At 36.6% G+C, this 26,685-nt stretch overlaps 1 protein-coding gene across 3 annotated transcripts in view; it reads left to right on the forward strand.

Annotated features, from left to right (window-relative positions):
- TLL1 (tolloid like 1) overlaps positions 1-26,685 on the forward strand; it is a 140,647-nt gene that overhangs the window by 47,441 nt on the left and 66,521 nt on the right. For 2 of the 3 annotated variants that reach the window (XR_012587386.1, XM_074589827.1), the window contains exons 2-5: positions 14,682-14,792; positions 18,724-18,804; positions 20,930-21,082; positions 22,682-22,799. Coding sequence is in view for 2 of the 3 variants with exons in the window: in XM_074589827.1 (XP_074445928.1) it covers positions 14,682-14,792; positions 18,724-18,804; positions 20,930-21,082; positions 22,682-22,799 (463 nt within the window). In the remaining variant the exon portion in view is untranslated. The remainder of the gene's footprint in view (positions 1-14,681; positions 14,793-18,723; positions 18,805-20,929; positions 21,083-22,681; positions 22,800-26,685) is intronic. The other variant, XM_074589828.1, reaches the window with a different exon arrangement.

The raw sequence follows: 26,685 nt of genomic DNA on the forward strand, positions 1-26,685 counted from the left end.
AAGGCCAATGAGTTGGCTGGCTTAAGCAGCACTGCTTCAGAGCACTGGATAATCAAACCCTTCCATTTTGTCCTTTACTAGGAATTCTGTTTTCAATTACTCTTTTGTTAACTTAGGGAAACACTTAAAACAAGTATGTCACAACTTTTATGTAAGAAATGTGGATTATCACTAGGAGTCATACAATAAGTAGTAGTAGGTAGAATAAAGTGTTGTGTTTTGTATATTTGGGTTTTTTCTCCCACATGTAGAGCAGAAGTCTTTCAAGTATTTACAGGAGTATACCTTTTGATAATATAGTATTTTTCATTTAATGTTTGGATATCGTCCTGGAGACGATGTTTTATAAACACAGTAATAATACATTTGATCTACTCAAGGGGTAAGTGATACAGCAGCGTTTTCTGAGTGCTCAAGTTTTACTTGGTCAACTGCTTTTCCTGTGGTTTTCTACATATTCATGTCTATTTATGAATAGTTTGCTTTGAAAGCATGGAAGAATATAGATCATCTAGGAGTTAAGGAGCCTATTAAAATTTTCTGTTTCCTAAAATCTTAATAGTCAAGGAATTCTGAAATATTAGCTTCTAAATGCCATAGGCTAAATAACAGTCCTCTGAAAAGGGTAATATTTAATTTGGCATATTTGTTCTGAAAGTTAGCTATATTAAATATTAGTATTTTCTCTGAAGTTGAAGGAAGCTTAGTATTTGCAGTATCTTGTGTAATTCCTATTTCCAGAGATATATTAAGAGGTTATTTGAGGCCACCACTGCGTTGCTGTCAAAAGACACACCCCTTGTGGCCAGCAGACCATGCTAGCCCAGGGTGAGCTGGCGAGAAACGTTATGTTTGGCTCACGTCCTTTGTTCCAGCTGCTGAATTATATTAAAAGACATCTAAAAATACTCTGAGACTAATTTAGGCAGTAACATCTTTATTAATTAAACACCGAATACATTACAAAACATTAAATACTTATTATCTGTCTTCTCTGTATTCATGCAAACAACAGCTGTAATTAAGACTGTTGCAGTTGCAATGGGAGAAGCGATGTCTGTGAGTGGGATGGCAAATGGACCGTGCTACGCTGTTCCTGCTAACATATGGGCTGTTATTCTAAGGCAGTTTAAGAAATCTGGTGGCAAGCAGTACAGAAGGAGCTGCAGTGGCTTAATGAAGGCAAGGAAAGAGGAATAATAGACGGGGAGAAAAAGTCAGGATCTGCTATTTGGATTGGCCTGTTAGCATTTCTGTTTGACATACAAACTAAAATGCCTTATAAAATGAGGATCAGCATGAGGCTGATTTTCTGGGATTGGGAGGTTTAACCAAGGTATAACTATTTGCTTTCCTTTAAGGTTTGTGAAATTCTTGAACTTTTACATAGCTACCATTTTATACCACAAGATTGTCTGTAACAAAATCCATGCGACTCCTAGGTGTTTTTTGTTACTGGATTGTTTTTTCCATTATTTGCTTTTAGTACATTAGTCTGATAATCAGTTACTAACAAGTAGCAAACTCGTAATTCCTTATGTAATTTACCAATGTAATTGTACACAATTTTAACCTAATCAGTTCTGTGGCAGCTTGGGGGTGGCAATAGTGGTTGCAGCTTCACAAGTTTGGGGGGTAAAGACAGTCTTGAAAAGAAACTATAAGGACAAGAAAAAGTTGAAGTTGTGTTTTGTTTTGTTTTTTGTGGGTTTTTTTTTTTTTAATCACCCTCTCCCCTGCCTCCCCCGCTTAAGTTCTGTTGATGATACTTGAATTACCAACAGTGCCAAAACCTAGGAAGTGAGTAAGTTTGGACTGCGTGCAACACGTATAATTCTCTTCAGAATGGGGTGGAGATTTTGCTGGCTTGCAGCAGAGCACTCGCAAAGGGCTAATACTCTTTACTGTTTAAAAACAAGGGTTTAAAAAATCTTTCAGCAGATACGCAGCACTGGGTCTCTATAGTAGAAGACAAATGCAAAACTGAGACGTGTTTTCACTGTATCTATCAAGAGGCAAAATATTAGAATGATTGTATAAATTCTGTCGCAAGTGCTATCATGTCTAAAATATCTCAGAATATTAAGCTATGTAAGATTCAGATGTATGGAACATTAAATTCAAACTAATAACTTGGTATTAGGCATTAGATAACATCAGTGATTTTTCACTGGCCATTTACTGTCACTTCACTAACTCTGAGGATATTTTTTCAGTTTCTGTTTTACTTGCTGTGTCCAAAACATAATCAGCAGCTGTGCAGAGTCTCCATGGGGAAAAAAATCGCAACCCCCACTTAAATTACAAATGCTGAAAAAAAAATTAAATCAGTATCCGGTAACAAGCACGCAAAATAGTTGTGATGAATGGGACTCATCATTTCTATTTTAAACCATGATGTGAATCGGATGATACAGAGTAAAACAATCGTGCTTCAACTTTTTAGCTGTATGGACTAGAATTTGTACTCTGGTAACAAAAAAATGTGGTAGAAGACATCTGCTGAATATGTGGACAGGAATATAGAGTTACGTTGGTCCAACACCCAGAACATGCTGTATTAAGCACAGGATCACTGCCAAAAAAAGCAGCATTAAGAGCTATTTAGTCCCTTTCCTTGTCCCTTCCACAGAGCCAGGTCGCAGAATGATGTGCTAAAAACTGAGATGGAGTGACTTAAGTGAAGTTCATGACAAAAATGACTAAAACAGGAAGCTGCAGCTGATAATGGAAATCACTTCTGAAACCTAAATAAGGGTTTATTTATATACAGTTTAATAATTCTCCATGTTTAAATTTAAAGCCGTGGAAATGGAGCAACATTTATTTCATGCGGTATGATGAGAACCTTGATCCTGGATGCCAGATAATCCCTCAGATATGCACTTTCCTTTCTGTGCCATTTGGCTTTCTGTGTAAATCTTTGGTTGCATTTAATGATTATTCAGGGATTTTCTGGTTTAGAGGTACTACTTTAGCCTACTTGGAATTTTATGTCTGTGAGAAAAAGAAATACATTTTTTTAATTTCCCAAAGATGAGGAAAAGGTACAGAAGGAGAGGATTTCCACATAGGTCAGTGCTGCTACACTATAGCGTTAATGTGACAGGTTTATTATATTCTAATGCCAAGCTTTAACAAAAAAGTTACTGTAGAAATATGTGGCCTCTTATTGTCGTAGTGTAACAAAATTAATAAGGGAGTTATCCCATTTGTTACTGAGTTCCTTATCCCTTGTAGTAACAGCCTGAGTCCAACTTTGCACCAGAGAGGAGGACATTATGGTTGTGAAGTTTCTTGGAGGCTGGTATTTCCAAAGTAAGATATCTTAGCCAAACAGTAATTCCCAATCTTTTTTTTTTTTTTTTTTTTTTTGGTAAATTACTGTCCTGCTGTGTTGCCCTCCAAATTGCCAGACGGCTACTGCTGTTTCCCCCGCAATGCTGCTGCGCTGTGCTTGTGCTCTGCTGGCTGCGGCCATCCTCGTGCCGAGCTCAGTCCCTCCAGCCTGTGCACCAGGCGTCTTCCAGGGCCACTGTTCGTATCTGGCTTGCCTGAGTGTTTTTGGAAGCAGCAGACCCACAGGAAAACATCCTTGTGGAGGCTCAAGGACTGGGAATGGCTCATCTGAAACATGCCTTCTCCTGTGATATATATAAATCTATTCCTTCAGCTTACCAGAAACGGTAACTTTTGGCCCTGTAAATTACTCTGTCACTGAAAGGCTGGGATATTAAATAGAAGCTGTGACCAAAACTATTTTGCCCTGCACTCTCGGTAGTCTATTTAGCTGAATTTTGACTGTTTAATTGTTTTTGTTCTTCCTCCTTGAATAGGATGAATAGGATTTTATTCTCTAAAATCCTTTCTATTCATTAATATCTCAGTTCCAATTAATGGGTTGGAACTTGATTTATTTTATTATTTTTTTTAAGGTGTGGAAAAGCATGTAAAGAATTTTACCCCTATCCTTTGAGATACAAACATTTAGACAAAAGTCCAAAGTTATCTCGGTCTTTCCAGCTCTTCCACCTCACTAAGAATTTTCCCTCTCAAAACAACAACAACAACAAACAAACAAATAACTTAATTGTCGATAGCTAAAATTAAATACTCTGTTTGCCTTCTGCATGGTAACAGTCTTCCTAGGGGCCACATTCTTTCACCTCCTTTTTTCCACTTTGTAGCTCTCCTCCATTGTACTTCATTTAACTTGATTTCCTTGCCTCATTCAACCTCTGTTGCTTGAACCCCTGTGCCTTTTCTTAAAGATGGGCAAGGAAGCACGGACCGGATTTGTAGTCCTGATGGTCTTTGTTTAAAAATGGTCATCTCACAACTTCCACTTGATGTTGGTTTGTTCCCCTGGTACCTTTTCTGTATGACAGTTATGTGGTGAAATTTTCCATGCTTGTTGACTGATTAGGGTGCAGTTGCTCATCTCCCAGGCTCCTTGAAAGTTTCCAGTTTGCAGCTACCTGGCCTGTAAAGTGCCTCTGTCTTCTCCGGGTCACAGGAATTTTTGCTGAGGTGAGCTTTACTACTAACACTGAAGCCCCATTTCCTCTTCCCAAGTTACACTAAGATGTGTTAGGCTGAATACCACAGGAGCTGAAAAATTCCTGGAAACGAAATGAACTTCATTTCCAGTGTCTGATGGTGTGTTTGATAACTCTGCTGCAGTTTCCCATCTTCAGACAGTGCTGTTACCTTCTTTCTCTTCTGAGGCTGAAAGACTGAAGCATCGAAGTCATCAAACTAGAAGCTGATTTGTGTTTTGAACTGGGAGTACTACACAATAACACTTCCCCTGCCCCCAGATGCATGCATGTGGGTAAATCTATACATGTAAGTTTCTAGCTCTTTGTTACCTTACGGTTAGAAAGAAGATAATATTTCAAAACTTCCAAGTAAAACTAGAAAATGATTCCTCCTTTAATAACCACGTTGAACTGGTTGAATTCAGTTTCTGCGACAAAGAGCTAGTACTGTGCTTAAGCGGTACACCATTGTTTCTTGATGCTGAAGGTATTATTTTAATTCAAAAAATACGGAAGTCTGCTCTGAGCAAAAGGCTGTTGTTAATCATGCGGAGAAGGTTATGAAAGATATGGTACGTCGCTTATAAAATTTAATTTATTTTGTGAACCTACAGAAGCTATCTTGACCGCATGTTTAGGCCATATGAGGGGAGAAAAAAAAAAAAAAGCTGTAAAATATCAGCAGCTGTGTTATACAAAATTCTGTACCAGGTAGGTAGAGTTTATTCACATGGGTGTAATGGCAAAGAATAAAATAGTTTATTTAATCCTTTGGCTTATGCTGTCTATTACCAGTTAGCTTGGTAATTCATTTGATTTGGTTGTGTTATTCTGGTTTCTTGGTATTCAAATTAAAATGTCTAAGGCTTACATCTTTGAGGAGGCCTTGTAGCAGCTGCTGTGTCTGTCTCAGCCCTAACAGCTGTTTCATGTAGGTGGCATGCTCAGACTGACAGCTTTCTTTTCAACAAGGGGTTTTTTCAATTCTTACATTTGCAACTTTAAAAATAAATTGTCAATTTCTCAATTCTTTAAGGAATAGAATTAATTAAATCCTGTTCTTAAATTCTATCCTTAATTTTAAAACAAGAAGTTTTGTTCTTTCTAGTTTTATCCATTTATGTAATTTTTATATTTTTAAAAAAGATTTCACTTTAAGAGTGATAATTTTGCCTCATGGAGCCTGTTCTTTCGACTGTAAGAAAGCTTAGTCATATAATTAACTTTGTAGATCTTGACCCTAAGGCTATACACAGGGTAATGGAGTTTCAAAGTAAAATGAAGATTAATATTATAGCATCATAGTGGTCATACAGGGCTAACTGGGGTAATTATGACTGTTGTGATATTATAGACCCAAATTTCCCTTTGGTGTATTTTTCCAGCCTCCTTAATAAAGCTAGCTGTAGCAGAAGAGGTCAGCATTTTCAAGTGACTCGAGGCAGCAAAACCCCCTTCTTTCCCTATGCCAGAAACCGTGGTCTGTTATCACTAAATGAAAGGTCAGCATATACTGGGGTAGTGGCTTCTGCTAGGGGTGACGTTCACCCTTCCCTTGAAGAGGGCGAAATATTTCCCTCCCTGACACTGTTATCCCGGGGCAGAAAGAGTGACAGACCCAGGACAAGATGGTACTCTTCCAGGTGGTTTCGTATAATACAGGTCAGCATTTATTGTGATAAGAAAAATTAGCTGTGATTGCCCTATGCTTTTGGCAATCATTGATCTTTCTGAGAGCCATTGGTTTCTTGGTGTGGCTTTCCTTTCAAAGTGCTTGATAATTGCTCTTAAGAAAGGCTCATGTTTCAATTTATTTTTTTTTTTTTAATTTTTGACTCTGCAGTCTAAAAACTAGAAATAGTAGAAAATAATAATAAGAAAAGTTAATAGGAGGATGGGTGAACGGATCTCTTTCAGAGTATTTCTCTGTAGGTTTGTTTTGCCAATATCTGGCCTGAGGCAGTGATGAGTGATGAAGTTCTTAGAGTAGCTGCTTGCTTTGCCAACTTAGTGCGCTGACACCTTTACTGGTTGCTCAGCAGTGTCTCCTGCATTCAGTTCAGTGATTAAAGCGTTACATAAGGAATAGATTTTACCAGTTAGAAAGTGTGTGTGGTGCTGATGATGACCTTGCATAAAAAAAGAATATAGTTACTGAAAGTCAGGAAGCTTGACAGGCTGAAGAGTTTAACCAAGAACCAAACCTTCCACAGAGGAGCTGTTGCATTGTTAAAGAGCCTGTCCTCAAAATACCATTCAGGAAGTTTAGGAGAGAAGCTTGTTCTTCTACCTAAGATTGCAACTTTTGTCAAAGTACTCTTTGCTTTCTTTGCTTTGTTTTGTACTAATTTTAAAGGAATTTGAAAACTTTCCCTCAAAAAAATGGAATTGAAAATGTCACTACTTTCAAATTAAGAGCAAAGTAAAAGCTGTACTTAGCTCACAGGAAAAGGACATCTGCAAATCAAGATTTGTGCTGCGTCATGGAGAAACATCTCTAGGAAATTAGTATCCCCTTTCACAAAGATTGAGCCCTGCAAATGCCTTTTTTGTTAAGTGAAGATTTTACCCTGATAAACGCTGTCACAAATACTCCATTTTTCTTGAGAGTATTGCTCTGTATTGGAGATGTTTTCTGCTTTGAAAAACTTAGAACATGCCCCAGTGCTGCATGCCACTTAAGCCGTAGCCCATCTGTGCTACGATCTGATTGCCGTGTGCCTGGGCGGGATGTCTGGAACCAGCTGGCTCTATAGGATGGGGATGCCTCTCCGGCAATTTATCTTCTCCTGCCTTTGGCTCTACAGCCGTTTTTTGTGTCCACAGTCAGGTCATACCTGGTTGCTCTTCTGCCCTACTTGGGTCAGTTTGGTAATAACTTCCTGCAGAGTTTGGAGAACAGTGTGAAGGAGCTGCAGTGAAATGTTACGTATCACAGATGTGGCTCCACAGGTGTAACTTTGCCCCAACAGGGATGTTGCCTTCCCAGCACCCTACCTATAAATGTGAACACATGGTGAAAGGAAGGAAGGAAGCTAAAAACACTGCGTGGAGAACATAGGGGAAGTTTCTAAGAGTGGGTGATACGAGACAGGGGTGAGTTGCAGGTAGTAGTGGTGTCAACAGGAAAACTGTGTCACTGAAGATTTGAGTAAATTGCATTAAAATTGGTGCTTCTAAGGCTACATTACTGCCATACACAAGCTAGCTGGTTTCAGGATAACTTTATGTCGTTGTCAAGAGTTGCCACATTCAAAAGAGTGGAGGAATGTATTTTTAACTGGTATACAGTCTGGTAACATCTAAAGTATTTGTCCATCATTATTTTCTTTCCTCTTAGAAGTGGAAATGATACATTCCTTAGGGAAAATGGTGGCTTTCTGGTTAGGATTTTGAAGCAAGAGTCTTGAAAAATGGAATTGCTGAGTATTGATAAACTTGCTATTTTTCATTATTTACAGTAAGTAGGAACATGGAAGGAGCCAGTCAGAGGTGTTATATTACTTTGCAGGTGTTTCTATGTGAGCTTTTCAAGTAGATCAAGAGGTTTCACTAACACTTGCTCATAGTCATGTGCAGATTTGAAAGTGCTGCATGCTGAAATTAATGAAGTAGCTAATTTCTTTTTTGGTGTGTCCGTGAAAATTGGCAGCTTTAGTCTTCTGTTTAATGTTGTTAAAGTTTTATTTAACTTTTTTTTTTTGCTGTTGTATTTTTTTTTCCAATAAAAAGTCAAACTAATTTGGATAATTATCACACACTTGATTAACTTAAATTTCAATTCATAAATTTCTTTTAAAAGTTTTCTGAGTTCTGTACGGTAACACAGAAATTTGTTATACTGATGTGGCTGAGGGTAGCACTCGTGACGAACAATGATAGAGGGAGTTCAGTGTATGACATGCAGTCCTATGCTTGTGGTTGCGTGCAAGAACATTTGCTGTTTATTTGCCCTGTCTTGTTCTTATTTTAACAATTTCTAAGAAAAGTGTATTGCACCTGAAAATCTTGGAAAGACTGAACAGATTTAAAGACAGTGGGAATACAAAATTAGGTTAATTATAGTAATGTTGGTTGTCTTCCCTGCAATGAGATAAAATTGTTTCTACTTATTTAGCTCAAAATATTCCTTTTTCTGTTCAGAGTTAGAGGCAGTTATGTAAGTCGTGAATGGATTGTATGGAACAAAATGACTCACTAAGATAGACTATAATGCACATAGCTGTTGTTACAGGGAAGTACTCAATGACTCAGCTATAGAAGAGGCTGTTAAGTGGAACCACTGCACATGTGGGTGTAGATAAATATCCTGAACTTGGGCCAGCACACTTTTTGGCACCTCCTACTGCATGAATTACTGGTCAGATTTTAAAAAGTGCTGGGTGTCCCACCTCCCCTTGAAGAACGTTAAAGGAGTTCTTCATAGTTCAGTTTTGCCTTGCAGTTAAGTCAAATATTTTTGTTGTCCATTCTTGGCAACTCCTATGAAGGGGATGAAGCATAAGTATCCTGTGCTTTCCACTACCTGTAGCATAACAAACCCTGAGGCTTCTCTTTTAAAATGTTTGCTAATATTGCCTTAATCCTTTCATTGCTGTCTTCTCTGTCCGGCACAATTCTGCATCTGCTCACAGAACAAGAGAATACCTGTGTGGCTGATCACAGTTTACATCTCGGTTTGAGAAAGCCTAAAAAAGAATTTCTCTAATCTTATTTTCATGAGCTTTCCAAATGTGGGGAGGTTGCACCCGAGCTGCAGACTTTTCTGGCCTGCACGCTCATCGGAACAAATCCCGTTGTGGAAATGGTTTCTGGGATCGTCGTGGTCTCAGGCGGGGTCGGTCTCTTAGAGCTGTCCTTGGTAGCCGGGGGCTCCTGCCGTAGCCCAAGGTAGAGCTGGGTTTCTTCTGCTACGCCGCTGCGATGTAGGGGCAAGCACTACTAATCTTCACTTACGTGCACTTTATACTTTGTTACTAATATCGGTATGAATACTACCACGAATATATTATATTAAAAAACGGCTCTTTGTGATTCGAGATTTAAAAATTAATGTTGACAAACTGTGAAGGAAGTTTGATGCAGATAATTTTCATGTTGCAATTATAAGGAATATACCGCTGTACAGATTTTGGAGACTTGCATCAAATCCCAGAATGAACCATCCTACTGCATATCGCAGACCCACGGATTTAACCACATGATTTCTTTCTTGTTCCATGGACTTCCGACTATCTTCTAGAAAGTCATGAAAGCCTTTTTTGTCCTAACTCTGTATGCTAATTGATTCATACCATACGTGTACATCCATATACTTAAAGTAGTTTTCATCTCTTCTTTTAAAAAAAATTATTTACATTTACTATCCTTAGTGTCATGTTTTATTGCTTTAGAATACTGGATATTTGATGCGGTGATGGTCTCGTTGGAAGAGAGTAGATTAGCAAAGAAAGCTTTGCAGATGAATCTTAATTATTTATAATAAAATAATAGTTCCTGTTACAAGTAGTAGAATGTAGCTGTAGTTCCTGTGCTTGATCTGTATTTTACAGATCATCTTGGTTTTCCTTTCCAATCACATTACTTGTGTGGTAATATTTAGGTGTGTTTCTCTGTATGGCAGATATCTTTTACAACCTACCTATTTTCCTGTTTATTTTCATGCTCGTGAGCTGATTGTTTACATGTAGCAAACTTAGCTGCTTTACATGTCATGACAGTGTTTTTTACCTTTTATTAAAATAAGGCCTTTTTGAAGGTGATGTTTGGCTGAGGGCTTTGACTTGGGTGAAGCAGAACTGCATCTGCTGGTGAAGAGTATTTTCTGTTTTAACAGCTCCCCATAAATCCTTCTCCACTATTACAGAAAAACTTACTGCGTAATCAGTTTGTGTCCACCTTTCTGAAATTGATGCATGTATTGTCTCTATTGAATTTGTGTAAATGCATAATGTCGTGGCCATATAAAACATAAATAACCCCCACAATAAAAACAAAGATGCATGAAATTTGATATAACAGAGTATATATCTCTTTATCAAGTATTGGACAAAAAGATCCATTTTCTTTTTTATTGACAACCTATGTATAATAGAAGATATTTGCAATACTCTCACCTTGTAATTAATGCTGCCTCTGATTTTTCAACAAATTTTTCCTAAGAATATTGTCAGTTTGTCAATCTTGCATTTTCAAATTAAATGAAAAAGCTGGTTGTAAACATCAAGTTTTCCTGATCACTAAATAGATAGATAGGATAAGAGGTAATATGAAGCAACCTGAAATAAGTAGAGGTACATTAGGGTTCTGCTTGCGTCATTTTGAAAGTTCTTCTGTAGTTTTGTTTCAGTTTTGGTTTTTTGGTGGTGTGTGGGTTTTTTTTTTTTTTTTTTTTGCATGCTAAGTGAATTGGTTATTGGATTCTTGTTAATTTTCTGGATGAAATTTACGAATTAAATATCTGTGAAAAATGAGGGAGGTGCAGAACTGAACAGGTCAATTCTGTCAGAAGTTCCTTAGAGGGTGGTAATAAAGCTCTTAATCCTAACATGCTCTTAGCAAAGTCTTTAACATCATGCCTTGCATACCCAAACAATCCTCTGCTTGCTTTCTGTAAGGTTAAGGCTGGTGTGTGACATGATGAAGTATACAGAGTGACTTCTTCAGATAGTTTCAGGCCATAAAAATTTTAGGGCAGGAGATAAAAAATAGGGTCTTCTCTAGTTACAAAGTAGTTTGACACTTACACAGGCATTCCAAAAAATTAAAGGATACTTTTAACAGTTGTGGGAGATACCCATTTTTATTTTTTTTGAGTGATTCAGGTGGAGCTTTGTTTCAGGCTTTGAAGGGCAGAATTTCTATTCAGTGTGACCCTTCCGTTGGAAAAAAAGGTATTTTTTTTTTTTTTAAAAACCATTTATCAGCACCTTTTTTGTCTCAGTTGCTGATTTGGACTATATTGAAATTAAATAGCATCCAGTTAACTGTTGTTTCTTTTGCTAGGTTTGTATCTTCCCAGATGCACAGGAATTAATTCAGAAAATCACACGTTTATTTCAGTAAAAGTAAAGCTACAATTATGAAATCATTACTAAAGTCAAATGAGTTAATTCTGTTGTGTTCTATCATTCTGCCTTTCATGTTTGTCTTTTGCGTGTTTGTCTTTCTCTGCAAAACAGAACTGCTTGTGTCAAAAAAAAAATAGTGACCTGAAGAAAGCTCCAAAGTTTCCATTATACTTTTAAACAAACAATCATATGTATTTCTTTCTTTAGTGTTAACTCGTATTTAGTTAATACATTGGAGAACCTAGCTCCTGTTGGTCACACAGATCACTTGTTTACAATTATGTCGGCACCAGCACTTATTGTTATATTACCATGGTTATATTATTGTTAGTCTTACCCTTGTGCTTGGTGGCTAATCAAAGCTAGCTAGTAGTCCAGATGTTTAACAAAAAATAGCGTAGCTTTGTTTTCCTTTCTAACCCAACAAAGTTACTATACCTTGCCTGAATACTGAGGTGTATTTTATATATGTGCACAGAAATTCAATGCATTTATATCAGACAAATTCACAGAGTTTAGGCGTTGCTATTTGTATTTTCATGGGAAAGTAAATGTTACCACAGTGAAGTGATAAATATGCATCCTCAAGACTAAGGAGGATATTTTCCACCAACTTTTTTTCTACTTTACTGCATTTCTGAAGTTTGATTTGCCTTGGGTTTTCATATTTATACATCGGTATTACACGCTGAAACCAAAGTGATTTCTGCTAAGTGCATTTTTGTCAGTTATTTTTTGCATCATCTATTGTTAATTCAGAACCTTCCTTTTGTTAAGCCTCAGTATTACCAGGAAAGAAAAATGGGCTTGCTGTTAAGCTTTAGCACTTCCTCGAGTCTGGCATGGACAACCTCTCTGACCTCTGCTGGGGCACATCATGTCTTTGTAGACAAAAATGTTAATAGTTTCTTCCGCTTACCATTTTCTGTTCTGTTTATTAAGGTTTGAAGTCTTATGCTTATACAGTGGCCCCTGTTATGAATGACATCCAAGAGAAATCTCTAGAAGGTGTTTATAACAGTAATAATAAATAATATTTAACTCAAGTCAGGTGGAGACTGCTAACATTTCCCCCGCCTGTTCAAAACCTTGACAATTTGAGATATTTTTCCTAGAAGCTTGAGGGGAAAAAACATCTATCTAGAGCTGTCACTAGCTCTGTCTCTTCACCTGATGGTAAAAACTATCACTGGTGAGAGCAGGCTAGCCAGAGGAAAGATGTCCCCAATGTGCCCAATGTGAACATAGGAAATAGTGACCCCCTTGGAAGGAGAGTGTTCAGAAACATGTTAGAAGTGACCAAGCAGTTTCAGAAATGGTGTCAAATACTTGTGGTTTCTAAGAAACCTTATATTTTTGTGTAAAAATTATATACATGGAAATATCCGTGTTTAGAAAAGGCATAAGATGTTGGTTATGGTTTTTAATAGAAAAGTTTCATTTTCATTTTGGAACCCAGTGGAGTTGATCTGTTTTTTTTAAGGTATTTTACGAGGCAGACCAAAAGCATTTTCAACGTGACCTATCCTAGTTGCATTGTGTTCAAGAAAAATAATGGAGATAGGAGGAGCTAATGTTGCACCTGGGACTTCTTTAGAAATACATATCTTTTTGCTAAAGTAAAGACTTTTTTTTTTTTTAATATGGATTTGATTAAATACTAATGAATGTGAGCATCAATAAATAAGAAGGAGGTAACTTTTGCACCAGTGTCAAACTACTGAGAATATTATCTGTTTAATAGTGTCTACAACATGATGTAAAGAACAGAGAGTACTAGTTAACCATAATGTTTGGGATCAGCTTGAACGGAAGGTGACCAGTGAGTATGATTTGGTAGCAGCTGGAGTTTGGACAAGGTTTGAGTTGTATGGAAGCGAAGCAGGCAATTTGCTGTGGAACTGCGTAACGAACAGTTAACAGTTATCACTAAGCAGAGTTAGTGATATCTTCCTGGATGGGGGAAAGAAGGGAAAGAGTTGAAGATGACACCAAGATTGAACCCAGGGGACAAATAATAGAGCTATTGACAGAGGCAGTGATGAGAGGGAAAAGGAAGAATTTGGATAAAGATAATAAACAACCACTTCAGCTCACGTTAATTGGTATATGCTCTGTTGACTTCATTCACAGCAGTTGCAGATATGGCCTGTTGAGTTCAGCTTTAATGATAAGTTTTAGTTGGCAGGAAAATTTCAGGACAAAATCTCAGCAAAAATAGGCAGAGATTAAAGACTGAGGTTATGGATCCCAAATTATTGCAAGAGGGCCCATATCTTGGCTCATTGAGTTGTGATGACAGCTTAGGGAAGACGAGTTAGCTATGCAAAAGTCAAACAGAAAAAAACTGAGAGGGCCTGAAAGAGAACAGGAAAAGAGAGAAGAAGAAACGCACCAAAAAAAGCCAAAGAAAGGTTAAAAAGGACAAAGAGAGACTGGAGCTTTGAAAAGCAAAGTATTTGAAAGAATCCTAATAGTGAGATTAACTATAAAAGGTAAGCATACAAATAAACCAAGAGGAAAATGAAAAATACAAGGTTTTTTTACTCAGTTTAACAGAAAACAGATAAACATATTAATTCTCTGAGGCAAACAATGTAATACAGAAGTTGATGAGAACATAAAAATTGATTCAAATAATTCTCGTTCTCAGGAGGATCTAAGGACATGTGAAGATTGTGTTTTTCTCAGTACTGTGTATTTTTGACTTCATAGTTCAAAAGTTAACATGCTTCAGTGTCTTTTGTTCTTTGTTGTATTTGCTTACAGAAAACAACATATGCTGAAAATTGTTAATAGATTGACTTTACATTTAAATGATTCCATTTAGGCAATATGTAAAGAAATTAAAAAGACTTAGAGTTTAGGAGAATACTGAAACAAATTATTTGTCTTTTTCTAGGTAGCTTGCTTTCTTTCTATAAAAATATAGACCAGTAAGCAAATGTATGCAATATAAATATATATTTGTCATGTGTTTTCCCAAGGGTTGTAACATGGCATTATAGTCAGATTGGTTTTAATGTCTAAATAAATTCTTTAATTAAATTGAGCTCTTTTTTATTTAAAGCTGTCTTTTGGGGAGATATTGCCTTAGATGATGAAGACTTAAAAATCTTTCAAATTGACAGGACGATTGACCTTACGCAGCACTCCAACGAAAGACTTGGCCATAACACAGGTATGATATGTCAAGCTTGCTTTTAACTTATTTTACTTATTATTTACTTCTGCATAGAAGACAGTCTCTATTTTAAATGTAGAAAGTCACTATAATGTTTTGCTAATGTCAATTTACACTTTAAAAAGTTATTAAACAATGAGTATAAATTTGTTTTAGGGAAAGAGAAAAAGCTAAAATTTTAATTTGATTGTGGCATTTCTGATTAAAAGTATCATCTTGAACTGAAGAGCAGAAGCTGGTAGGAACCGTAAGTCCACTCTGCAGGTGGTCATGTGGGAAAGGAAATTGTACAAAGCTTTGCTCTCATCGCTAAAAGTTCCCGATAGCAGAGCCAAAATGCCCTATGAATAATTTACGTGAAATCCTGGAGGCAAGACCGGGAGTCTTGGATTACAACCCCTCCTTTTACTCTTTCTTCTGTTCCATCTAGATCTGTACCCAGATCTAGAAGCAACACAAGAACATGCCATCCTTACTAGAATTTGCCTTGTCTAAAAAGCAACTATTTATCTGTCAAAATTTAATACATTGGCTTGCTGTTGTTAACATACAGTGCATTAGTGCCAGAAGCTGCAATCTGATTAACACAGGCAGTTGGATATTCAGACAGACAGATAAAGAGATATAATTTATATGTAAATATATATGTGTGTGTGAGAGAAAAAACATAATCCATACCTAAATGGATGTCTGTCTAATGTCTAAAAATATCTATGCTTTCAGGCTCCAGTTTGTAAAGTCATAACTGTAACTTGTAAACTTTCAGGTTATGGTACCAAAAAAGCCAAGTTACTTAGGGAAAGTGTGGCGAAAATGCTATTAGAAAATGTATAAATGCATAATTGATATTTATTTTCTGTTAAGCATGTTCTATATGTTCCTGAACTGAGCTACTGTTAACTTTTTGGTTCCTGGTATGTGGAAATAAGGATCACTTGGAGTAATGATCAGAAAGGAATTTTTCAGACCGAGGAAGCAATTTTCAATTTAATCTTTCAATATTGATATATTCGAAATACTTTTACTCTTCCTACTTAATGTCAGGATTAGACTACTTTTATTACAACTTGCAAAAATATTTTCTCTCTTTTTAAAGCCACTTGTTTTTTTGAGGCATGAATGCCTTTGATCATTTCAAGATCAAGACTGGATTTTAAAATGTTAATAGAGTCAGCAGTTTCCCTGCCCCCCTTTTCCCCAAACAAATAGTTTTAATTGGCTTTGAAGGTATTTCAGGCACTAGTTTTGCTGACAAAATGTAGAGAGCAAGGTCGGTCATTTCCCCTTTAAGTGGATGCAGTTGAGTGATTTCTTTGGCCTGCTGACTTTCCATTTTCTTCTCGCTTTTCTGTTTTTTTCTTTTGAACTGAACAGTTACTTTTTGGCAATTGCCTCAGAAAGAACATACGTTTCTAAGCTGCTTTTTAATAATATTTCGTATTCTATTATTTAATGTTCTTTCCTTACCTGTCTTGAGAACTGTGCGTTATCTTCTCCTGTGGACAGTATGCTATTCAGGACACTGAGTCATCTTACTGAGGATTACTAATGCCTTTGGGTCAAATTTTTCTACCTTTGTTGCACAAGAGGAATCGATGCAACTGCAATGGTCAGTGGGACTGGACTTTGGAGAACAAACTGGTGAAACTAATGATTTTGTAATGCTTCTCAGTGAAGCTTCAACTTCCTGGGGTTTTCTAAAAACAAAGTTGGATAACTTAGTTTTGCACTTTACATATGTAATTATTTTTCTAAATTTACAGCATTTTGATGCATAGACTAGCAATTTAGCCTGGTTTTGCAAACTGCTCAGCCTAATGTGCTTTTTTCCCCTCTAATTTCCAAAAGAGTAAACTGCCAACAATTAAGTAGTTGGTATTAGGTAGCAACTGAAAGAGGGACATAAAATGCCTGTAAAATAGAAAACAAATTCATATTTTGCGACTACCAATTGAAAATCCTGAGGCTCACAGGCTCTCATTCATGGTATGTGACTACTGCTTTTGTTGCGGATTATCTGCCTGGATTTGCAGGGTCAAATGCTTAATCTGTGAGCTTCTCAAAGTCTGGCTCTGTCATTTTATTTGTCATTTTGTCCAAGCAATACATGTAATCATTGTAAACAGAAGCAACAGTAAAGCTGATAAAATTGTTATGTATACATTATTATGAGTCCAAACTGCCAAAAGTATCCTCCTCCTCCTGCCTGAAGTATGAGAAGATGTAGCAAATATGATTTTTTTTTTTTCTAGACTTTTTTAGTCTGTGGCTTCGCAAGGCTGTATGTTATTGACATAGATATGTGAGATACTTTTTCTTCTTCAGTTTTTCACTGAAATGGAATACGCAGGCTGTGTTAACACAGAAATGATCGTTTAATAGGTTTTTCTAGAAATAATTATAATAGTTATAATAGTTTCTTTAAGTAAATAATGAGTTCTTTGTTTTTTGTCTGCTACATCTGTGACGATGCTTTTCAGGATTTTTTTTAATATTTGTTTGGAATCTTTGGCTATATATATGCCTTATTTATAAGACAAATGCTAACATGAGAGAAAATTACGTTAATGATGACCAATACAAGGAATGGAATTGTTATATTCTCTGTAGTGTATATTATAGTTACCATGTAACTTGTTGGAAAGGAATGTGTTGAACTATTACCTCATCTATCTAAAATGTTTTAAAAAATTTGGAAAATTTTTCTCAAGGGAGGCAGCAACTATGTGACAGTGTAATCCAAATAATTAGGCACATTGTTGTTCACTGAGCAGCCACACAAACTCATTTGCCTTATATGGAATTTTCTCATCTGTAATATGGTATTAAGTTGTTGTTTAATAAATATATTTTCCACATCTATATTGAAAGTTTTTATGGGAAGTTGGGAAAGGTCGTCCTAGTAGCGGTTGGAGGTTTCAGTCGTCCTTTTATTTCTGTCTTTTTACTTTTTCTGTTGTAAAAGTAGTTTGAAAGCTCTCTTGTCCTATAACAGTTATAAAATATATAAATCTATAAAATACAACCTACTAAAAACTTCTGAAAATCACAAAACTACCTGAGCAATTCGAACCATTTATTGACTAGTGCAGTATTATCAGTGTTCTTTCTTCTGTTTTACTGGTGTTTGCAAAGGCGCTTGTGGCCACAAAACGATTACAGGTGAAAAGCGTATGTGGCAAATGCATCAAATTTATACATTTCTGTAATGTGTTGCGTTTCAGTAAATGGCACAGTAAATGTTAAACTTAATTACTTATTAGCTTAATTTTTCTTGCTCATTGATTACTGAAATGGCACAGACATATATGCCTGAGAGGTCTTACTGCAATATACACCAGCATGTGGTTTCAAAGGCTTTAGAGTGCATTGGACATCTATTTGCATGCTGACAAAGAAAACCAAATTTTTCGTGGTAAAATCAGCCTTATTAAGTTTGTATCAATTTTGTTGGTTTTTTTTCTGATGAAACTTTGGGTGTTTGCTTTCCCTCTTTCCCCTCCCTTGAGAAGAGAAGATTATGGCATGCATTCAGGAAATTTCTGTGAGAGTAAGGCTTTTAGCTGTCAATCAATATGGCTCTGAGTATGTCAAGGTCACCAGGAAGAAAAAAAGCTCCAAATAATAATTAGATGATGTAATTGTCATGACTTGTCTGAATAACAAAGACATGTTGGCTTACATTCTGGAATGCATATTAGAAAATTTTTCAGCTAAAAATGTGTTTTTATTTCATTGTCAAGAATATTTGAAGAATTTGTATGCGAGTCATTGAAGAATGTTAAATTTCCTTTAAGACACGTTGCAGTTTTTATGGGGTATTTTCTAATCTCCCCAGGCTATATATAGTAGCTGTAGGTGTAAGAGTCCATGTTTTTAACTTTTATAAAATTCTCTCTTTTTCTTTTTTTTTCTTTTCTTTTTGAAGGTGGCTTTGGAGAGCATGGGATGTCAAAAAAACGAGGTGCCCTCTATCAGCTTATAGACAGGATAAGAAGATTTGGCTCTGGTATTTTCACTGTTTAAATTAGCAGGTTGCCTGACGTGATAATGTATTGTGAACATTAATGATGATAATACTTTAACACTTTAAAGCCTTTCTGTATTACTATTAGCATAAACAAACTATAAAATAAATAATACAAGAATAGTAATGAAGAGATTAGCTCTTTGTTGCGTTTTCTTAGAGGTCTATTTCTAGCATCAAATCTGGAAGCTAAAAATATGTAGTTTTAAATCTCATATTGAAAATTCCTTAGCTTTTTCGTGTGGCTGTGATCAGTTATCAGTTCAACCGATATCAATACAATGTCTTTTCAGTACAGGTGGGCTATGCTGCATAGCTACTAATTTTATTTTATTTTATTTTTTCTGGTTCCCATTGGGTCATTCTGATGATTCATACTGTGATTGAAGCATTTATGGTGTGTTAGACTGAACAAACACGTTTTTATACTAATCGTAGTCTTGCCAGTATGAAGGTAGTTGAATTCAGCAGGGTATATAAGTGGAACCCCCATTAATACTGGTTGAGTTTACCCACCATATTTGATGGTAGGAGACATCACTTTATTGTAATGAATCCTCAACCTCAAGAAATAAAATGTGTGAAACTCCACTGTAATCACAACACATTATGTCTAAATGCATCACTGCATATCTTTTAAGACTAACCAGAGCACAGTAACTGCCTTTGCAGATGTGCTCTGGTATGTGATCTTCGTTCTTTATAAGAGAATTACAATTTCAGTATTGCGTAAATGCTTGTCATCTTTTGCATGCGATTTGGCATAAATTTCTTCCAGTTCAAAAGAAGGTTGATGAAAAGAATTTGAATGGTAAAACATCTATATTAACATGTGATGTCATTCAGTAATGACTGCATATAAAGTGTAACAATAGTTTTTCTCTAAAGTTTCTACCTGTGTTGTAGACTGTTGTGTAATTCTCATTTACACACTTATTTAATTACAAGGATGTTATTTGCTTTACCCGCGTGGGTTTTTTTAAACCCTGAAATTTTCTATATAATTCCTGAAATAATTTAAGTTACATGTTAGTTTTCACAAAGGCAGATTTTTCTTCCTGTATATCAGGTGCTTTCTCCCTGCCTTGTGCTGTAGCTTCTTCCCTTTCTTCCTTCTGCTGCTCTCCCAGCCCTTGGGCTATGCCAAGATACCCTACCACGATCCTGCCCTGAAATCCCCCCTGATTCTGACGTAGCCATTAACACTCAGGTAGAACTGGTATCACAGAGGGAAGGGGTACTCTTCAGTGAGGAATAAGACTCAACCCCCCACTGAGTAGCATTTATTGACCGCCTTTCAAGTGGTAACGTTTCACTGGGCTGTCTTGGTGTGCATGCTAACTTATACATTGCTTCAGAGGAAGCACCTGCTATGGTGTGCAAGTCGTCTAACTCCCCTTATCTTCTGCTGTTGTCACAGTAAGTTTCAGATGATCTGGGAAAGATTTCCCTGTAATGGATGAATGGTGGTAATGTCTCTGAAAATAGGAGACATTTTTTGGTCTTGTAAAGAAAGTTAGTCCAGCCATGACTAATACCCATAGGGTTCCAAAAGCTAGTTTATGAAAACATATATTTGCATCCTGAAGTGTTGCGGGGTTACTATCAAAATGAGAGTCACGTTTTCATTTGAAAATGTATCTACTGGTAATAGCTACAGGTGAGGGAGATCGGAGGGACAAATGACCCTCTCTGACTTTTTCCATGTGTATACAACTTTGCAAATAATTTTTCTATTTTTCCCTTGTAAATTTTTATAATAAAAGCCAATCCTAATACTCAAAGGACTTCTGCCTGTCCAGTGCTTTAAGGATGGTCATGCACTTGCTTTTTTTTCCAGATCTTGAAATAAAAATGAAAAAGGCAACCTGATATCAAGTTGATAAATATATGTGCAAATTGTTACTGTAGATATGTTTGAAAAATGAAAATTTAGACCCTTAATTTCAAGCATTTCTCAGAAAACTAAGTAATGATAGTCTGTTGCGTAACAGCAATGTCCTACTTTTAAAGGGCACAAAGAAATAATCTGAATTTGACCTGCTGCAAAATAATTGTTCTCTTTTTTTGTCTGTGATCTCATTCAGTGTTTTAATTATCATTACAGGCTTTGAGCAAAATAATACATCTAAAGGAAGAACTACTGTAAAATTCTCAGGGAAAAATGAGAAAAACCGATTTCCCAGAGCTGCTACATCACGAACAGAAAGAATATGGCCAGGGGGTGTCATTCCATATGTAATAGGTGGAAATTTCACTGGTAAGCTTTGTGGTTTGGATAGGGAGAAGGAGTATGAATTTTTTTAATTGCCTTTTTTTTTTTTTTTTCCAAAAAAAAAGTAATGTCATACTGTGGAAGTCAATAGAAGGGTTTCTGTTGGATCAGGCCTGAAGTACATCTGTTCTGAAAATATTAGTCATACTTCAAAAAAATTGTTCCCAAAGGCAAGCTACATAATAAAAATGTATAACCATGTTTTAGAAAGGAAGGGCTCTTTTTCTTTGCCTAATATTTCTTGTTGCGTGTTTGTTTTCAAGAGCCTCAGTGACAGAATGTCGTGAAATCTGTTTTTTAAAAAATGCAGGATATTTAGCACAAGAATGTAACTTATTTAGCTGGTGTGACATGTATTCTGCTAAACTGATTTCACTCAACAGACTGACTCAAATGTATTTTTTAATTCCTTGGTTTGGTTTTCAGATGGGTACACGCAGACATTACATATGACAACAAGAAAGACTGACTTCAAAATATATAGAACTCCTTGTAGAAAACTGTAGAAAAAGTTTAAAACATTTGTTATCCCTGAAAAACGTAAATGGATCAATATCAATGTGTATCTAAGGGGTAATTTAAAACAAAAAAGGAGGGCAAAAAGCAAAGATGGATGGAAAAGGATATGTCATAACATTTTATTTATTGTGCACAGTAATACAGGGAACCAAAAGAAACACGCAAATGCTCACACATTGTACGCACACGTGTATGGAGAAACCAGAGTCATTCCTTTCAAACTGACAGCTACGGTCAAACTTTTACTTTGGGTATTTACATAGTACTATACCGAATGTGACCTTTGCTTTAGGATTACCATCTTCTGAAGTAATGGTAGTAAACTAAAGGAAAGCGTATCACGTTAAACATTTTACCTTTTTCATAATGAAAGATAAATTCTAAAGCTTGGCAAACGTTGCTTAAAGATAAAAGAAAAGGGCAAGATGGGATGAAATAACCTTTAATTTTTAGGATCCTGACATGATTTGAACTTGCTGTTTTTATGAATCTTGAGGTTTTACCGTCTTTACGTTTAAAAAAGTATTTTTTAATTATTATTTTTTTTAAATTATCATATGCTGTAATGTGCATCTTTGCAAAAGTCTGCAAGATGTATTTTTTTTTTTGTTTTTCTTCTGGCTAGATAGCTAGGATCCAGAGTTCCTCAATTGTTTTTTTTTCCTTTTTCTTTCTTTTTTTTCCCCAATGTGGTTCACTTGATAATTTCATCCGGTAAATTGCTTAGCAAGTATTATGCTAATGCAGGTACGTAAGCAACACTGTATTTCTTCTGCTGTCTTCCTCTGGTGTAACATAGCTGTGCTTTTTATTGCAGGTTTTATGTTTGGTAGAGTACGTCAGGCAGTATTGGCCCCCTTGCAGGCAGATATGTTATGATGAGCTGATGGTCTGAGTATCCCTTTAATTGGAGTCTGGCAGTACATGGGTCTGCCGGGACACAGGACTTCATGATCCAGTGACTTCTTCCAGGCCTATATTCCTAGTGTTGAAATGTGATTTTTTTAAGTAACAAGACGCGGTTAGAAAAGTCTCTTATTTCATCTCATGCCATTACTCTTCCAGGCACCCAGCGCGCCATGTTCAAACAGGCCATGCGGCACTGGGAAAAGTACACATGTGTTACATTTATTGAACGAAGCGATGAAGAAAGTTATATTGTATTTACATACAGACCATGTGGGTAAGTGTGCTTGTGCTTTCAATATTTGGCCATGTTTGTCAGCTTAGCAGTTGTAAGTGAATATATACTTCACAGGAGAATGAATAGATACCGCATTTAAATGATACATGTGTTCTTCTTGTCTTTACGTTCATTGAAAGCAGTATGTATAGTAACTTTTAGAAGTTACATCTCTTTTGCCTATTTCTAGATAAAATGATCTTGCTATATATATATACAGATGTGAGGCTTATATTTGGCTTTCTGTCATGCTTTTAATATTTATGTGTATTGTTCTAAAAGTATTTCAGGCTTATTGTTTGTTTATTCTTAGCTTGCTCCATGTCACATGTTTACTGCTGAATTATGTATGGACATCTATCCCATATTCCTTTTCCAGCTTAATTGTTGTTAATCGTAATTTTAACTCTTCCATTGTTAGATTGCCCGGATTTGTTTTACCACCAAAATCATGAGCGTTTTGCAAATTCCTTCTTCCAGGTCACTGACGTGTAAAAGTGAACAAAACAGGTTTTATTACTCATTTGTGCGGCTTTCCGTTAATCTCTGTGTTCCATCTTCAGATATTTATGCTCCTAAATGCCTCAGTCAGCTATGTTTGTTAATTATTCCACTCAGAATTCTTAATTTTATGTGGTGGTCAGTGAACTTCCTGAGTGCACCATGTTCATTGTCCAAGAAGAGCGCTCACTACCTGTGGAAATACTGTACTTGTGATGGTTACCTTCTACGTGGGTTGTAGGCTCCACAGTGAACAGCTCTCTGTCTTGCTGACTTCCTGATCAATGAACACTTTCATGCCTACTTGTGATTTTTTTATGGTATAGGGTTGTGAAAAGAAGTTTTGGGACCTCCTTGTGTTGTAGGAATAATCCTGAATGTACTTAATTATAGCCCATAAAATTACATGTAGACTTATCTGCTAAAATTACCCCTGACATTCTTCTTAAGGCATAGGACAACGTAATAAAACCCACTCCTAGGCTATTTTAAGAAAGGCACCACCTTTGCCTTGGAAAGTCTCTGAGCCACAGATCCGTGCAGTCGGGGAGCTTATCCTACGGGAGCGCCCGTGAACTTGCTGTTGTGCTCCTGTGGGTCTGCTGTAGACCCCTGTTAGAAACAGTGCCACATGAAATGGACTCGGGCTCTGACCCAGCATGGCTATTAATTTAGTTAACAATACAATCCATAAGATAGGATTCAGGGATATTGACATACAGCTGGAAGAGAAATGGGAAGTAGAGAATAATCGTGGTGGTTCACTGCACTCACAGAGCTAGAAAGCAATGTGAATTTAAACAGAAGGATGTGAAAGATATAAGTGGTCTCAGGCACTTTAGAAAGAGGAGTATGGGGATATCTACAGAGATCTTGGTTTTGTGAAAAGTAAATTCTACGTCTTCAAAGTGCCCAAAGCTAAAAGACAGAAAATCTCTCCAGCCAAAGCACTGTTTGTTAGGCTTGTTGATGCTTCGTGAGATCAAGTCACTTTATCGTGAAGGCTGGACTATAACCCTTCGAACCAGAAAGCTGGAATATACTCAGCATCTACCTTCAAAGTCACAGTTATCTTTTACAGTTAATGTCGTTTTATTGGTAGTCAGTTTACAAATTACAAATAATTTACAAAGGCTGTAACAAATATAAAATAAAAACAAGGAAGATTATGTCTATGAATAGTCCACCAGTGATGAAAAAACCAGGCTAAAGAGAAGGGGCAGGTGAATGACTTTTTTCGGGGTTCTGAATCCATAAGCCATTTCAGGAAGAGCCAGACAAATAAGAAAGTACCTTCTCTGGGTGAATAGGAACCACTGTGCACTAACCACCAGCATACAATGCTGATGCAGGATTTTCCATGGAAAGAGCCCAGACAAAAGTGACACCAAACCATCTGCAAACACTTTCTGCTACATGGCCAGTCACATTGAAATTAATCTCAGTTCTTTCCCATAGCACCCTGCTGTGTTGGTTTGTTAGCACATTGTGTCATTATTGTTTGCAGTACCATGGCAGCTAACATTTGCAGATGAGGGAGGCTTTATTGTACTTAGCACCGTCCAAATTAAAAACTAAACGATAAACCCTGCCCCACAGAGCACATGGTCAAAACATAACACTTTTGATGAAACAGAAAGTGGATACAGTCCTATATGTGGAAATTCAGGTGGCAATATCTACAAATGTCTCAGACGCGAGCATTAGCTCACTAACAAGTGAAGTGTTATTGAGCCTTTGTAAACATTAAGGATGTTTTGAAGAAGCGGAATGCATTACTTCTTGCAGCAGTTCATGGGAAGCTCATCCCAGAAGGGCAGTGATGAAAAGAGCATATATGAAATACAGCAGCTGGTTATCAGAGATACGCGACCTTCTTAAAGTTGAGAGTTTATGTATCAGCAATGAACGAGAGATAAGTTTTGATTATCATAGACCCATAGGACTGCAAGGGTTCTCAGAAAGATGTCTAATGTATTCTTAAGACAGAAAGAGCTATACCTAAGTCATTGCTGATATATGCTTGTCTAACTTGCTTTAAAAACCTGCAAAAGTGAATACTTCACAGCCTGCTAGGAAAAGTATTGCTTCAGTATCCTTAATATAAGAAATGTAGGAAGTTGGGGGCTGTATTATTGGTCGTAGCTAAAACAGATATTTCTTGCTGCAATTAAAGTACGTTAACTTTTTTTTCCAGCTCACCGTGGCCATAGAAAAGAAATTATTCCTCTTTCTTTTTTGAAGAAATCTGTTATATACTTTGAGATTATTACTATGTCCACCCTCAGTTCTGTTTCCTTCTAGGCTAGAAAATGCCTAATTCATTTGATTTTTTGTCTGGTAGGTCGTGTTTTCTAGGCCTTTGATCATGTTGTTATTCTCTTTGAGATTCTTTTCAACTAGTCCACATCTTTCTTGAAATTGAGGACCCAAAACTAGGGCGTGTTTGTCCAGATGAAGCATTACTTCTGCTGAGCCGGTGCTAGAACTAATTCATATATATCTGGTAGTCTCTCCTTTCACTTACGTACCTGAGCACAATGCCTTCCTGTTTCTCAACAGCTGCCACTTTTGTCTCGTGGTCGGTTGGGATGTGACTCTGAATAAGAGCCAGAGTTCTTTCCACACTGATACCCCGTCACTGGTTCCAACGTGTGCCATGTTTTGCACATCTCAGGACACCAAATAATGCTGTATTTCCCTTTTCGGATGTCTTCTCTAATCTCCTAAAGTTGCTATCAATTCCAGGATTGTCTTCAGGGTATTAAGCAGTCTTTTCTTAGACTGCTTAAGCATTTTCTCTATCTTTGCTTCATATAATACTCCAACCAGCTTTATACCCCACTTTATATCAGGTTTCTCGTGGGCAGCTGGCATGAAAGTTTTACAGCTGGATCCCTGCTTCCCATCAGAATAATTTCTTCTGTTGCAGTCTTAAACTATAATTATTTGTCATCACGTCTTTATTGAACCTGATGTTGAGAACAGTTAATTATTGAAAGATTGTTTCTTAGTATAGCTGAAGCACTCAGTAGCTTGAAATTTTGTGATTACTGGTAGTTATTTGTACACATTTGCTGCAGATGTGAGAATAAATATTTAGTATTAAGATACTAGTGTTTATGATTCTTCTACCAAAGCAATGTGCAGTGGCATTAATATCTATTACAGCCAATATTTTTGCAGCTAGTTCATTAGGGCAAGTAAAACTGCAATCCGTAAACAGGTTCAAAACACACTTTCTTCAGTACGGCTTCTCTATCCTTATATTTCTTCCTATCAGATGGGAAGTGCCTGAAGACACAGTCAGTAAACTTCGCTGCATGCAAAGCCAAAAAAGGGGTCAGCAAACTGGACTGGCCTCTAGTCACATGCTCTTAATAAA

Source organism: Larus michahellis, chromosome 5 (genome assembly GCF_964199755.1).
Source record: "Larus michahellis chromosome 5, bLarMic1.1, whole genome shotgun sequence".
Classification (NCBI taxonomy): domain Eukaryota; kingdom Metazoa; phylum Chordata; class Aves; order Charadriiformes; family Laridae; genus Larus; species Larus michahellis.